The following is a 16888-nucleotide window of genomic DNA, read 5'->3' on the forward strand; positions in this document are numbered from 1 at the left end:
CAGAGTGCATGTGATGATTCTTGTTATCTAGGCTCTAGGTTCCAGGTATGGAAACACATAAAATTGCTCTACTCTGTTGTTCTCGTTGTTGTTCAGTTGCTCAGTCGTGTCCTGCTCTTTACTACCTGCTGTACGGCAACATACCAGGCTTCCCTGTTCATAGAATTCTCCCCACAAAATCACTGGAGTGGGTTGCCATTTCCTCCTCCAGGGGATCTTCCTGACCCAAGGCTTCATTGAGAACTTATGAAAGGGTGAGAACATGAGCCATCCAAGATATCTAGGCAGGTGGCAAGTCAGCCCTAAGTACCAGGCAGGTTGGAGGGAGAGGAATAGCGAGGCGGTTACTGTGACAACACACAAGTAGAGGAAGAGGTCAGGGAGTTTATCAGTGGCCAAATTCCATCAGCCTTGTAGGTCACTGTAAAAATTAGAATTTCTACCCTGGGTGAAATGGGAAACCTTTTCAGGGTTTTCAGCAGAGGAAGTTCATAAGCTGTTTTCATATATTAAGCATCTCTCTGGTTGCTATGTGAAGAGACAAAAGAAGAAAAGTGAAATCAAGACGCCATTGCAATAATCCAGGCGAGGCATGATGGGCGGTTTGGACAATCATGGTGGCAGGTGTAAAAGTAATCCATTTGATATTTGTTTAATTCAAGTTGCGGCATTATGACTTGTATTGAATGCGTTGCTAATATGCTTCTGCGGTGGGGGTTTTGCAGCCTGGATTTCAGGGAAAGGTAAGGAAGGAAGAGGGGAAGGATGCTTTGAGGTTACCAAGCAAACAGAACATCATAGATCTGAAAACCTGAGATGACTCTAGGCCTTTAGGCCTCTGGCGCAGCAATAATTCCGCAGCTGAGACCACCAGCACTTCCCAAAGACCATGCGCAACAGGCCGAGGTGGGAGCCTATGGAAACCACAGACCTTTAGCAAAGCTGGACAAGCGCATCCCGGGAATCGTAGTTCTGCGCCAGTGCGCAGGCGCATTCAGCTCCCCGCCGCCTTGCGCGCGCAGCTCCTGCAGGACCAGTTTCTAGAAGCTCATTGCGGTGGCGTTGGTCCTGGCTGCGGGTCTTGACGCAGGTAGCGGTTGCCCCTGGCCCCTAGTGTGGGGGCCGAGGCCAGGTTGCCAGTTCCAAGGGCGTACCTGGGGCGGGGTGGGGGCCGAGGGCAGTCTCGCTGTGCACTTCCAAAATTGCAGCTTCTGCCGGAGATAAGTGCGCTCCTGGATGGAGCTTTCCTCCATCCCTTCCCTGAGCCCATGGTCTTGCAACTTCGCTACTTTGGTATTTTGGGCGGGAAAAGTTATTGTGTGTGCGTGAGGGTAAGGGGGGCTGTACCGAGTATTGCGGAATGTTTAGCAGCATCCCCGGCTCCACTCATTAGGTACCAGTAGCATCCCTCCTCCCTAGTCGTGATAACCAAAACGTCTTCAGACGTTGCCGAACGCACCCCGTGGGGCAGATCCCCGCTCCTCCTCTTTTGAGAACTTCCTTCTGCCTGCGTCACATTTTCACGGAGCCTTTATTGTAAACTCCCTGGAGATCGGGACGAGTGTCTTAGCCACTGCAGAGTCCCAGGTGCCCAGAGCGGCTCTAGGTACGTGGTGGGCGCTTAATATTTGGCAGAGGAATAAATGACGTCATGCATAGTGTGTGCGGCACTCTGTGCCCCTCAGAGGTGGGTAATTAACTGCCGTTGTAGCTGGAGGAGAGTGTCCTCACTTGTCGCAGTGTAGCCCATCTAAGACATCTAAGACTGTATTGTCATTTCTTGAGTGCTTTGTGAGGGTGGGGGTCCCGTCTGACCCGTTCGCGTCTGAATCCATAGTCCCTGGTTCCAGATGGTTGTTGATGGTTAGTTATTTATGGAGTGAGAACGCATGCAACACAGGGCAGACTGCGCAGAAGAGTACTCGGGGATCGGAGAAAGCCTCATACAAGAGGTGGCAGTGGAGTCGGGTTTTAAAGAATGAACAAGTTTGGTAGAGGAAAAAATGTCAGCATTCCAAGGGGAGGGAATGAATGACTCTAGTGCAAAGGCAGAAGGGGGTAGAGTTGCTGGAAATGGAGAGATACCTCTTTACGGCTGCAGTGTCCATTAGGGGCAGCTGCAGCGGAAGGTGAGGTCATACCGACAGGGTTTCAAGATCATCATGCGTGACTTTTGCGTTTGAATTTTGTGTTGAGACAGTTGGGGAATTACAAGACCATATTTTGCATATTAGAAGAAATCCTTAGGCTTCAGTGTAAGACTGAAATTGAAGGAGGCTGTCCTTAGGTAATTTCAGTAGGAGAGAATGGAGAGGTTCTTAGGAAATAAAGCCACCAGAACTTGGTTATTGATTGTGTGAGAAATTTGAGAGTCAAATATGAAATCAGGTTTCTGAGTTAAGCAACTGGTGGGAAACTGTGTGGCCATTCACCAAGAGAGGGCAGGAGTGGAGTCAGTTTGGAGCCTCTTGTAACAGTGAGCCTTTTCTGATACGTTTTGCTGATGAGGAGTATCTGAAGAAACTGTTTTCTTGGAGGGTACATGCCTTTATTTACTCTCAAGTAACTTCTCAGCTTTTCACTTACAGAGAAAATCATTCTTTTAGTATAGTAGTTGGGCAGGGCAGTTCTACGCCTCTAAGAATGTGTGTGTCTGTCTATGAAAGTGAAGTCGCTCAGTCGTGTCCAACTCTTAGCGACCTCATGGACTGCAGCCTACCAGGCTCCTCCCTCCATGGGATTTTCCAGGCAAGAGTACTGGTTGCCATGGCAACCCACTCCAGTGTGTATCTATAACAGAACCAAATCAAGAACAATGTTTTTTAGGATTCACAATTTGTTTCACTTAATTTATCTCTTATGTTTCTTGATGGTTTCTGCAGGACCATAAAGTGGATCCTTGGAACACTTGGTATTTTGCCGGAGAGTGCCTGTTGGTGGACTGTGCTGACATTCAGAGTCTAAAGGAGACTGGATTTCTGTTGGTGGTACATACTGCAAGCAGGAGTAGCCTAAACAAGATGACAGCTGTCTCCCCAGATCCTCACACTCTGGTCTCAAGTGAACAGAGCAAAGTCCTTAGGATGGAGACTCCTGGGAATCCAGAATCTCTCATGAGAAGAGACACTGCTGACCCAGAGTCTTTCAGACAGAGGTTCAGGTGGTTTTGTTACTCTGAAGAGGCTGGACCCAGAAAAACTCTGAATCAGCTATGGGAGCTTTGCGTTCAGTGGCTGAGACCAGACATCCACACGAAAGACCAGATTCTAGAGCTTTTGGTGTTTGAGCAGTTCCTGACCATCTTGCCTGGGGAGATCAGGATTTGGGTCAAATCACAGCATCCTAAGAGTAGTGAGGAAGTGGTGACCCTAGTAGAGGATTTGACCCAAGTGCTTGAAGAAAAGAAAGGTGAGATTAATAGGTGAAGGGGGGAAGTGGGGGAGATCATCTCAAGATATGACAGTAAACTCCCCAAAAGAATGTTTTCATTCAACAAGTGACTTTTGTGCAAAATGAAAGAAGCAAATTACTATATGATATTACACATATGCTGTTCCACCTTAATACATCTCATAAATATTTTAAAGATTATTATAAAAAGTAAATACATTAAAGTAGTAGGTATATGGAATGAAGGAAGTCAGATTTTGTGAGCCTAGGAATTGAAAGAATATTTTAGAGGGTAATAGGGGAAAGCTTGGGTTTCAGTACGAAACTGTATGTGTGGCTGTCTTCTGTGTTTTAAGAGTGTAGGAAAAACTTTTTCTTTGTTTAATCTGATTTTTTTCTCCAGAGTGACATATATAATAATTTTTAGTCTGAGGAGCCCATTTGAAAGGCTGCATTGTTTTTTTTCCCCCTTCCTAGAACCAATCTCTCAAGATTCTGTTATTTCCCAAGAGGAGAACCCTGAAGAAGATAAAACAGTTTCTGTTCTTCCAAATACTGAGTCCCAGGTAAGCTTCCTTTCACTGGTTTTCATTCTTTTTTTTTTTAAACCATAAATTTTCATTCTTAAGTTAATTTTTAAATTGAGGTCTAGTTGACACCCAGCATTGTGTTAGTTTCAGGTATATAATGTAATGGTTTGATATTTGTGTATATTGTGAAATGACAACCACAGTAAGTCTACTTAATATTATCTTACCGTATATGGCTACAGACCTTTCATTTTTAAGTACATGCTCACTGAGCTCCTCCTGGGTGTTATAAACACACTAGACTAATTAAGACCATCTCCTTTTCCTCTCAGTCTTCACATTCTTAGGGCTCATTCTTCAAATGCTATTTTACTTCAGTTATCAGAATTGGTCACAAGTCTGACTCTAATAAGCTCAAAATTATTTACTAAAATCCAGAAATTATTCTTCATAAGACTGGTCAGGTGGAAATAGAATTATATTTCCTGAACATGACAAAAAAAAGAAAAAAACATCTGGATAGTGTTGCAAAATAAAAAGCAGTCCTCACAATACCATTAAAAAGATGAGGTGGTCTCATCTTACTGTATTAATGAATATTTTCTGAAATTTTAGCCAGTCCAGTGTGATAAGAAACAAGTGAGGTAAGTATAGATATGAAAGAAGATGTATATTATTTACAGATAATGTAGTCTTTTTGGAAAACCTCAGAGAATCAACTGAACATGTACTGAAATTCATTTAGTGGCTGAGAAAAGCAGCTGATTACAAATCAGTGTTTTCTATATACCAAGAATTTTCAGGAAAAAAAATTCTTATTCGCAGTGGTAAATAATAGTGCTCTCGTAGCCTGGTAATAGCTCTGATTACCAGGTAATGGCTCTGAGTGGACAGGTATCAGGGACATATCTCCCTGATGTAGATCTACTTCCTTGTCTCTGGAACCTGAGAATGTTACTTTACCTGGAGGGGAGGTCTTTGCAGATGTGATAAAATAAGGATTTGAAATGAGGACATTATTCTGGATTGTATGGGTGTGCTCTCAGTGGCATTACAGTGTACTTAGAGTTTGAACACAGGAACAGGAGAAAGCGATGTGAAGATCGGAATGATAAGGCTGCAAACCAAGGAACACCATGGAATGCTGGCAACTAAGGAACCTGGAAGAAGCAAGGAATGGATTCTCCCTCAGAGGGACCAGTTCCACCAACATCTGGATTTCAGACATCTGGTCTCCAGAATTTGGGGAAATAAATTTCTGTTTTCTTAAGCCACCAGAGTTATGGTAATTTGTTACAGCAGCCACGGGAAAGCTACTCCAAGTGCTAATAGCCACTCTGCTGTATCGCCTCTCAAAATGTCTTGCTATAGAGGATGCTATGAAAAGTGTATTGTAATGATTAATTGTGCTTGTTTATAATTTAGAGTAATTGTAAGTGTATGTTATTGAACACAGATCCTTGTTTGATTGTGATAGAAAGTAATTGCTACTTAGAATTGAGAGGGTAACAGGCAGGAAGGCCAGGAGTCTCCAAATGGAGGAAATAGGGTGCAAGTGTCAGACTTTTTCTCTCTCTTAAGCGGCAGGAGGAAACAAACTAGCAATATTTTTTTCCTTCTCTATACAAATTTAAAAGGAGGTTTCTCTTAAAATACTGTGTTGCCATAATGACACCTGGTTTCACCTGAAGTTAACTATTTTCAAACCTTGAGTTAACCAATGCATTTTTCTTATGGAAATGTTTGACTTAAGCGATGTCAATGTACTATGCATTTACCCCAGACTCTGTCTTCAAGTCGGTTCTGCCTAATGGCTCAGAACCTACTCGACAAACCAGTATGTTATACTCAGATATTGTTCCCCTGATCTATGTAAACGAAACTATTTGTATGGTGATCTACCCTTCTGCAAGATTCAAGTCAATCATTTTATGGCCCGAGATGAATCATCTGGTGCCAAGATTATCCCAAAATGCATCTTATGGATAAGGGGCCTGGTGCCATTCTGAGTTTTAAGACATTCCTTTCTTTCATTAACAGACTGCTAGCACTGGAGAAGGAAATGGCAACCCACTCCAGTGTTCTTGCCTGGAGAATCCCAGGGACAGAGGAGCCTGGTCGGAGGCCGTCTATGGGGTTGCATAGAGTCGGACACAACTGAAGCGACTTAGCAGCAGCAGCAGCAGTGACTATATAACATCCAGCTGAAGACTAGCAGGGGGTACTCTTTCTGCCCCCTTCTGATGCCTATGTCAGAAGCTTTCTCTGTCTCCTTTATACTTTAATAAAACTTTATTACAGAAAAGCTCTGAGCAATCAAGCCTTGTCTCTGGCCCCAGATTGAATTCTTCTCCAGAGGCCAAGAATCCCGGCGTCTTTTCGTTCAGCAACAACTTTTCAGAATCAACTGGAAATTATAATTTGGAATGTAGTCAGTGATGTTACTCTTCCATGTTTAATTTAAAGCTTATAGAACTTACATTGATTCTGCAGATTTGGGGATTGGGAAATGTAATTTGTGTTCTTCATTTAATATATTCTGTTAATCCTAGAAATCAGCATGTTAGGGCAAATTTGATCAATGTTAGTCATTCCAGAGAATCCTTGTATAGCATTTCACACCAAGGACTGAATGGAAAAGGAGGGGATTGTATCATAATCTTGTTGTATTTCACTTGTTATGGTCGTATAATATCTACCTTGTAGTTTGCTTGCAAATTCTTAAGACTTGAAAACCATCACATCTATTACTTTTCTGAATTCTTAGGATCTGTTTGGGAGTAACACAATGCACACAGGCTGTCTTTGGTGTTCTAGGAATCCATGACACTCAGAGATGTGGCTGTCACCTTTTCCAGAGGAGAGTGGAGGAAACTGGAGCCTTCGCAGAAGGAGATATATAAGGAAGTGCTGCTGGAGAACTATAGGAACCTAGAACTTCTGGGTAAAGACATCTTCTCTTCATGATTTAGTGTCTAAACTGAGTATCTTTTTGTCCACTAACATTGGAAGATAAGTGCTATTAAAGGTTTTGGCTGAGTTTACAGGAATCATATGCCTAAACCTTAAAATGGGTCCTAAAAATGTACTTTTATATAGAGTTTTCTTTAAAAAAAAGTATCTTTGCTCCATTGAACTGAAACTGTTGAGCATCATTTTGCTGTCATCAAGGCCATACCTTTCCCAATTTTCTCCTCAAATTCCAGTACTGAAGTTTACTTTTGACAACTTCTTCTCTTCCCTGAAGAACTAAAGGCTATGAATGTTGGAATGTCTTTGTTCTAGACAAAAAGACATTTTCTATTTTCTCTGAACAGGCTTTCCAGTTTCCAAGTTAGATTTGGTTTCCCAGCTGAAGTGGGCTGGACTACCACGGCTGCTGCAAAAAGAAGTCTCCAAAGGCTGTAGACCAGGTGAGTTGGTGAAAAGTAGAGAAGGACATTGAAACAGTTGCCTACCAAGTCATTTGAAAGAGGTTGTGAAATGTTGGGTGGGCTAGGTGCTAACATAGATGATGAAAATTTCTGCCTTGCCTTCCTAGAATATTCATTTTGACAGGAGAGACACTCAGTTTGGGTCCTCTGAGAAGGATGCCAAGATTGGCCCCATCAGAGACTTACTGGGGGGAAATAATTCCAGGCATTGGAGGAGGCTGGGGTTGCTATGAAGGTGCTACAGGTCTGATACCTGTGACAGGAGAGGGAAGGAAGGAAGGCTGAGTAGGAAAAGTCTTAGATTGAAGTGCAGGTTGAGAAGATTTTAGTAAAGCCAAAAATGAACCTCCCTGCCAAAGTCATCTAGCAGAGTCTTATGCCTCGCAGAAATGGGCCCAAGTGTAATTGCCATTCTTGTCATTGACTGGGAGCACCTCTATTGAAGTGGCCTTGGTGTGATGCTGTGTTGGAGTCAATGAGCATCAACAGGGGCTGTCAAGAAAGTGCCCCAGAGGAGATTTGAAGGGCAAGTTTCCATGGATGCTATAGATACAGAAATCAGGACAAAATGTGTTATTAATGGGATGTACACTATAATGATGGCATGTATAAGGAGCAATGGGAAAATATAGGAGCAAGGGCATAATTAACAATTGAATCTTGAAGAATAAGTAGGAATTCATCCAGTGGACAGCATGTTTAGTATAATTCAGTTTTGTTAAAAGAAGAAGAAAACGTACATATATATGTATGTCTAAATGTATAGATACGGGTTTTTACTGTTAATATTTGGAGAGCATTCATGTTAATACTTGGAGAAGGCAATGGCACCCCACTCCAGTACTCTTGCCTGGAAAATCCCATGGACAGAGGAGCCTGGTGGGCTGCAGTCCATGGGGTCGCTAAGAGTTGGACACAACTGAGTGACTTCACTTTCACTTTTCACTATCATACATTGGAGAAGGAAATGGCAACCCACTCCAGTATTCTTGCCTGGAGAATCCCAGGGACGGGGGAGTCTGGTGGACTGCCGTCTATGGGGTCGCTCAGAGTTGGACACGACTGAAGCAACTTAGCAGCAGCAGCAGCAGCAGCAGCAGCATGTTAATACTGGTTATCTTTGAGGAATTACATTTTTTCTTTATTCTTCTCTTTCTTAAACTTTAATAATAAATCTTAACTAGATTTTTAAAAATTATAATAAGTGATTATTTATACATCAGTTGGGCTTCCCTAGTGGCTCAGACAGTAAAGAATCTACACCTACAATGCAGGGGACCCAGGTATGATCCCAGCATCAGGAAGATCCCCTCGAGGAGGGAATCTATCCACTCCAGCATTTTTGCCTGGAGAATTCCATGGACAAAGAAGCTTGGTGGGCCACAGTCCGTGGGGTCTCAAAGAGCAGGACACAACTGAGTGACTAACGCTTACACTTTCACTATGTATCAATACTTTAGTTTAAGAAAAAACAGTAATTTGCTTTGCTTTTTGTTGTTCAGTTGCTCATTCCTGTCCGATTCTGCTACCCCTCGGACTGCAGCATGCCAAACTTCCCTGTCCTTCACCATCTCCTGGAGCTTGCTCAGACTCATCTTTTGTGTCAGTGATGTCATCCAACCATCTCATCCTCTGTCCTCCCCTTTTCCTCTTGCCTTTAATCTTCCCCAGCATCAGGGTCTTTTCCAATGAGTTGGCTCTGTGCATCAGGTGGCCAAAGTATTGGAGCTTCAGCATCAGTCCTTCCAATGAATATTTAGGGTTTATTTCCTTTTGGATTGATTGGTTTTATCTCCTTGCAGTCCAAGGGACTCTCAAGAGCCTTCTTCAACACTTTTCTCTAGTCCATCTTCCTTTTTTTTTTTTTATTTGCCATGAGCTTTAATTTTGGATCTAACTGGCACCCCTTCTTCAGTTACAATGAAAGTGAAAGTTGCTCAGTCATGTCCAACTCTCCGAGGCCATGGACTGTATATCCATGGAATTCTCCAGGCCAGAATACTGGAGTGGGTAACCTTTCTCTTCTCCAGGGAGTCTTTACAGCCCAGGGATGGAACCCAGGTCTCCCACATTGCAGGTGGATTCTTTTATCAGCTGAGCCACAGGGAGGCCCAAGAATACTGGAGTGTGTAGCCTATCCTTTCTCCAGCAGATCTTCCCGACCCAGGAATAGAACTGGGGTCTCCTGCACTGCAGGCAGATTCTTTACCAACTCAGCTATCAGAGAAGCCCCCCTTCTTCAGTTAAATTGCCAGTAAAGAAGGTCAGGAAAACAGCTTTAGAATTTGGGTTGGGAGAGACATATGCATGGAGAAACTGGGATAGTGGAGGGAGGTTCAGGGCTGAACCCCTCAGGAGTAACTGCCTGGCCCTCACAGGAAGATGATGAAGACTTAAATGTCATCTCTAGAAGCCATCTTGTTGTTGGGGAGATGCCAACCACAGTCCCGGGTGCGGGGGGTGCCCTGGGCCTCCAGGACCAGACCTTGGGCCAGAGCCGTGTACCTGCTGGGCTCATTGGGCTCATAGACTGACAGTACCCTCTCCACAATTAGCCCTTCGTTTAAGTCAACCTCTTGGCTGTTTACAGTGTGATTACATGAATAAAGGAAAGCAGTTGTCTTCTTATGTTTAAGTAACATCTGGGAGAGTAGTTTTGAAAATGGAATCTAAAACTGTTCTGAGAAAAATTTAGCAGCATTGGTATAAATACATGCCTCTCCCCCCAAGCTGCTTATGTAAAAGAAGTATCATTTAGATGTGTAATTTATTTCAGTTCAGTTCAGTCGCTCAGTTGTGTCTCTTTGCAACCCCATGAACCACAGCTTGCCAGGCCTCCCTGTCCATCACCAGCTCCCAGAGTTTACTCAAACTAATGTCCACTGAGTCGGTGATGCCATCCAACCATCTCATCCTCTGTTGTCCCCTTCTCCTCCTGCTCTCAATCTTTTCTCAGCATTAGCTCTCCTCTTTTCCAGTGAGTCAGCCCTTCGAATCAGGTGGCCAAAGTATTGGAGTTTCAGCTTCAGCATCAGTCCTTCCAGTGAACACTCAGGACTGATTTCCTTTAGGATGGACTGGTTGGATCTCCTTGCGTTCCAAGGGACTCTCAAGAGTCTTCTCCAACACCACAGTTCAAAAGCATCAGTTCTTTGGCACTCAGCTTTCTTTATAGTCCAACTCTCACATCCATACATGACTACTGGAAAAACCACAGCCTTGACTAGATAGACTTTTGTTGACAAAGTAATGTCTTTGCTTTTTAATATGCTGTCTAGGTTGGTCATAACTTTCTCTTCTAAGGGGTAAGTGTCTTTTAATTTCGTGGCTGCAGTCACCGTCTGCAGTGATTTTGGAGCCCCCAAAAATAAAAGTCAACCACTGTTTCCACTGTTTCCCCATCTATTTGCCATGATGTGATGGGACTGGATGAAAAGTCATTTATAACTTACTGGAGGAAAAGTTTTTGACAGACAAAGCCATAATCAATAGCCATGATTTATAAAAAGGTCATGCAGATCAGTAAGGAACCCTGAGTCTGTTAGAAAAATAAGCAAAGAACTTCAACAGATAGCTGACCAGAGTAACTGACAGAAAGTTTAAATAGCTATGAACATGAAAAAAATGTTCCAAGTCACTTGTTAGCAATGTAAATTACATTTAAAGAATAACACTATTTATTATGAATCAAATTTGCAAAGGTTTAGAGAAAAAGCATTTGACCAGAGATGAGTAATCAAGTACTTTTAATCATGTATTGTCTGGTGATATAACTTTTCTACCCTTTGGTTCAGTCACTTTTATGACTCACTTCTGAGGAAATATTAATCATTTGATAAACATTCCATACAGAAATAATTAGTAACATTGATATGATGGATTATTATATAACTCATAAAAATTGTCTTTATGAAGAATTAACCAATGAGATGGGAAAGAATTATGAAAAAAGTAACTACATATTACATATGTAGATTTTCTATCCTAAAATATGTAGAAAATTTCTAGAAAAAAATCAGAATTTTTAATAATGGCTAACTTCCAGGTTATAGGATTTTGTATTTTATCTTCTTTTATTTTTTTTGAAAAGCACTCGCTGGCACTTGATGAACCTCCATCCATGTAGCGTCGAGCTATCAGGACAACACCCTTAGTCTTCTCCTCAGCTCTTCTGCTAAAGAATTTGGCCTTTAGTGTGATAGGCTGCTTTGGGAGCTTTCTCTTCCCAGAACTCAATATAGTAGCCCCAGTGTACCACATCATGTGAAGAGCAACTCCAGTTTTTTTGACAGCATTTACCATATCAACTCACTCACTGAGGTCCATAGTTTATCCAGGCTGACATTTGGGCAAAAGCTCTGGTTCCTTGCTAAGTGGTAATGCCTCATACCAACTTGCCCAAAATTAGTGTAGTGTAACATTTGTCCTTTAGTTGTGTCTGACTCTTTGCTACCCCCGTGGACTGTAGCCCACCAGGCTTCTCTGTCCATGGAATTCTCCAGGCAAGAATACTGAAGTGGGTAGCCATTGCCTTCTCCAGGTGGTCTTCCCAACCCAGGGATCAAACCTGGGTCTCCCACATTGCAGGCAGAGTCTTTACTGTCTGAGCCACCAGGAAAGCCCAACGTTACCTGGGTGATATTTGTCAAAATTGATCCTGTGGTGACGCATGCCACCAGTGTTACCCTGATCTCCAGGAGGTTTCCAGTGTCTACTGTGCCCGTGGCTCATGTGGCCCTTAAGTTTCCAGATCTTCCTTAGTCTGGATGGCGTGTCAGCAACTGACACCATAGAGGGAAGGCCCCCATGAAGTCTTCAGAGCTGCCCAGCGTTTTGTATTTTATAGTTGACTGGTTAAAAGTCAATCTTACGAAAGTGAAACTGTAAGCTCATGATTAAGAGCCAAGATGAAAGAAAAAATAAAAAAGAGCCAAGATGAATGATAAATAAAAGAATTAATAAAGGAATTCAAGGTTCAGACCTTATTTTCTTGGGCTCCAAAACCATTGCAGATGGTGACTGCAGCCATGAAATTAAAAGATGCTTGCTCCTTGAAAGAAAAGCTATGACAGCATATTAAAAAGCAGAGACATGACATTACTGACAAAGGTCTGTATAGTCAAAGCTTTGGTTTGTCCAGTAGTCATATATGGATGTGAGAGTTGGGCCATAAAGCTGAGCACTGAAGAATTGATGCTTTTGAACTGTGGTGTTGGAGAACACTCTTGAGAGTCCCTTGGACAGCAAGGAGATCCAACCAGTCCATCCTAAAGGAAATCAGTCCTGAATGCTCATTGAAAGGGCTGATGCTGAAGCTGAAACTCCAGTACTTTGGCCACCTGATGCGAAGAACTGACTCATTTGAAAAGATGCTAATTCTGGGAAAGATTGAAGACAGGAGGAGAAGGGGACAACAGAGGATGAACTGGTTAGATGGCATCACCAACTCCGTGGACATGAGTTGGAGCAAGCTTTGGGAGTTGGTGATGGACAGGGAAGCCTTTTGTGCTGCAGTCCAGGGGTCACAAAGAGTCAGATTAAACTGAGCAACTGAACTGAACTGAAGATTCAGAGAGGAGCACACACCTTGAGAATATGGTGTTAGAGACTCTGGGACTTGAACCCTAGGCCTTACCAGATTTTTATATTCGTGATAGTGAAGGTGCACCAGGGTCGAATTCTAGGCAGTCTGAAGCATTAAGACTGAGAAAACAGGACTGAAAATGCAGTCCTGTCATGGACAATAAATAGATGCCTGGTTAGAGTATCTGCAAGGTTGGTAGGGGGCTGGTGGCTCAGTGGTAAAGAATCCGTCTGCCAGTTCAGGAGATGCAGGTTTGGTTCCTGGATTGAGAAGATTCCCTGGAGAAGGAAATGGAAACCCACTTCGTTATTCTTGCCTGGAAAATCCCATGGACAGAGGAGCACAGTCCATGGGGTGCAAAAGAGTTAGACACAACTTAGGAACTAAACAACAAGGTTGGTAGGGCCAGATGGGTGGTAACCTTTGAAAGTCTAACATAGGTGGTGTTGCATGTTTGTGATGTGATTAACATTGTCTATAAACTTAGTGGTATTAGGCTGCTTTGAGGAGAGGCAGTGTGGTATATGGATCAAAAGAGTGGGCTTTGATGTCAGACTGGGTGGCTCTAGCACTTACATGTGACCTTGGATAGGCTAATTATATCCACTCTGTGTGATTAGTTGTCATATCTATAAACCAGGGATGATGACAGGTCCTCCTTCATAGGGTTATTGTGAAAATTAAGTGACATTCAAGTAAATTGCTTGGTATGGGACCTGGCCTTTTGTAATTATTCAATAAACACTTGCACTGTCATATTTCTATTTGGAAAGAGAATAAATTGATGTAAGGAGAGTAAGTTTGAACCTATCACAGAAATTTGAAACAAGGGTGAGAACTTGTATTTCTAACTATAAAGCACAAACCTATCATCTTCCTCAGTATTTTTCCTAAACTCTCAGTTCCCCCAGTTTCCCCATGTCACTTTTCCCTTCCCTGCTTTATGAGACTCTGAAAATTTTCCAGGCCCGGTTTCTTAAAGTTTCTGTTGTCTCTGTTCCTAGTCCCAAATGCAGCAGCTTTCTTCATTGCATATAGGAAATACTCTGTTATTTCTTTCAGAGTGTGAACTTGGTGGTGGATTGAAAGAATCTGGCGGAAGTCAAGATGTTCTTATGGAAGAATCGACTTTAGATAAAATAATAGAAAGGTATCTAATGAGTGGCGATTGTGACTCTATGGGAGAATCCTGGAAACGTTATGGCAGATTCGAGGATGGTTGTAGCAATAGGGAACATTCACAAGGACAAATCACACAGAAGAAAACTCATGGGAGAGGCAGTAAGGGTGAGGAGTTTGACCCAGAAAGGAGTCCCTTTGGAAGTAGCTTCAAACCACCTTCAGATCTAATTAAACATCTGAGAGTCTATTTAAGGAAGAAATCTCGGAGGTACAATGAAGGCAAGAAACCCTTTAGTTTTCATTCAGACCTTGTTCCGAACCGCAAAGAACACAGTGGTGAAAAGCCAAGGAAAGGTAACGAAGGCAGGAAGGTCTTAAGTCACTCTTCCTCTCGGACTGAACATCAGAAACATCAGAAAAGCCGTGGGGGGGAGAAGTCTCAGAAATGTAGTAACTGTGGAGTAGCCTTTACTCGAAGCTCATCCCTCAGTAAGAAAAATCCCTCTACATGTGAAAAATGTTGGAAAGGTTTAGGTCAAGGTACATCCATAGATAAAGACGAGGGAACTGAGACTGGAGAAGGAACACATAAATGCAGCAAATGTGGAAAAGCCTTTGGCTATAGTGCCTCACTGACCAAGCATAGGAGAATTCACACTGGGGAGAAACCCTACCTGTGCAATGACTGTGGGAAAGCCTTCAGTGACAGCTCATCTCTCACGCCACACCACCGAACTCACAGTGCAGAGAAGCCCTTCAAGTGTGATGACTGTGGGAAATCTTTCACCCTAAGCGCCCACCTCATTAAACATCAGAGAGTTCACACTGGTGAAAAACCCTATAAATGTAAAGACTGTGGGAGGCCCTTCAGTGACAGTTCATCTCTTATTCAGCATCAGCGAATTCACACTGGAGAAAAACCCTACACATGTAACAACTGTGGAAAATCCTTCAGTCACAGCTCATCCCTTTCCAAACATCAGAGAATTCATACCGGAGAGAAACCCTATAAATGTGGTGAGTGTGGGAAAGCCTTCAGACAGAATTCTTGCCTTACCCGACATCAGAGGATTCACACTGGAGAAAAACCATATTTGTGTAATGATTGTGGGATGACTTTTAGCCATTTTACATCTGTAATTTATCATCAGAGACTTCATTCAGGAGAAAAACCCTACAAGTGTACCCAGTGTGAGAAAGCCTTCCCTACCCATTCACTCCTCAGCCGTCATCAGAGAATTCATACGGGTGTCAAGCCTTATAAATGTAAGGACTGTGGAAAATCCTTCAGTCAGAGTTCATCTCTCAATGAACATCATCGGATTCATACTGGAGAGAAACCCTATGAATGTAACTACTGTGGGGCAACCTTTAGCCGGAGCTCAATCCTTGTAGAACACCTGAAAATTCATACTGGAAGGAGGGAGTATGAATGCAATGAGTGCGAGAAGACATTCAAAAGTAATTCTGGCCTAATCAGGCATCGGGGATTTCACTCTTCAGAATAATTCTTGGAAATATAGTAAGGTGCAGGGTGTGGGTTTACACAGTTCTCCCTCATTAAAAACAAGGTGTAAACTACCACTGCATTAATTAGTAGGAAATTTAGTCACAGTGGTCCCTTATTAAAAACCTGGGGTGTATACTGCCACAGCATTGATTAGTAGCTGCAGCTTTGGTGGGTTGGCAGCTAGGAAAAGTATTGTTTTGTCATTTACCCTTCTTTGCAAGGATGTCAACTTTTGGTAGGGAGTGATGAAGGGTTGGTAAAGTCTGTGGAAAGAAGAGAAACTAGCATGTGAAATAATCCTAAAAGGCCAAATGTGAATATAAAAATCAGGGGAGGGGTGCAGGGGACCCACCTTACTAACCTGTTTTTTTCAGACTTCTTTCTCTCCTAGCTTCCCCTTCTACTGCCATGCAGTGTTACAGAAGGAGGACCTGACTGCAGTCAGGTAACTTGAGTTCTGTCCCAGTTTGCCAACTAACTCACTGTATAACCTTGGACAAATCATTTGACCTTTCTGAATTTTCGTTTCTTTACTGGTAAAATGAAGGAGTGGGACTAATGATTTCTGTGGTTTCTTTCACTCTCTCCCTCCCTCTCTCCCTTCTTTTTCTACCTCTGATAACCTCTGAAGCTGTGGTAATAAGTTAAAACATTTTTTTTTAAGTTAAAACATTTTTGATTCATTGGCATTTCAAGTTTCTCTAGTGTAATAGAAAATAACTCATTTAAACTACTGAACTTCTGGTATAGTGAGAATGCAGTATGCTTTTAAAATATTTGATGCTGGAACTGCTCCAAAGCTATGCATAGAATCAAGTCAGTAGAGGTCAAACAAGTTTGCCATCAGGGAATGTCTTGATTGGACAAAGCACTCCAACCCCTGTGTTTGCTCTGGACGTTGGCCATGGGGACTGGGAAATTAAATGGCATATTCCAGGCTGTCTCAGCCATGAGAGTGTAACTGTCCTAGGAAAACAGACAAAGGACTGGTTGGGGGGGGGGTGTTGGGAAACGGGTACTGAAAACAGCTATTTTGGACGGATTGTCTTTTGCAAGATAGAGTTCTATTTTTAAAAGTTTGTCTATAGTAAGAACAGTTTCCTGTAATCAGAGTGTAAACATTCTGTGTGGCAAAGGTCACAAGCTGAGATTGGGCCTTTTGACGTGTCTTAGTTGGTCTGCGTGGTGTGTGTGTGCGTGCGTGTGTAAGTAGTTGTCACCATTTAAAAATTAGGAAATTTCATACCAAAAAGAAATTTGTCTTGAAAAGTTACAGGGCTGACAACAATGGGCCCATATTTCTGTGGGGCAGTCAATT

The 16888-nt window shown here is 42.6% G+C and overlaps 1 protein-coding gene across 1 annotated transcript; it reads left to right on the forward strand.

Annotated features, from left to right (window-relative positions):
- Window positions 1-614: 614 nt before the first annotated feature.
- On the forward strand, window positions 615-16566 carry ZNF483 (zinc finger protein 483). The gene is made up of 7 exons (XM_061427091.1): window positions 615-632; window positions 971-1090; window positions 2883-3408; window positions 3868-3956; window positions 6738-6864; window positions 7238-7333; window positions 14001-16566. Exons 1-7 carry the CDS (start codon window positions 615-617, stop codon window positions 15566-15568), a joined length of 2544 nt encoding a protein of 847 aa, XP_061283075.1. The 3' UTR covers window positions 15569-16566.
- The last annotated feature ends 322 nt before the right edge of the window (window positions 16567-16888 follow it).

The sequence above is a fragment of the Bos javanicus genome, chromosome 8, assembly GCF_032452875.1.
Source record: "Bos javanicus breed banteng chromosome 8, ARS-OSU_banteng_1.0, whole genome shotgun sequence".
NCBI classification, from domain to species: Eukaryota; Metazoa; Chordata; class Mammalia; order Artiodactyla; family Bovidae; genus Bos; species Bos javanicus.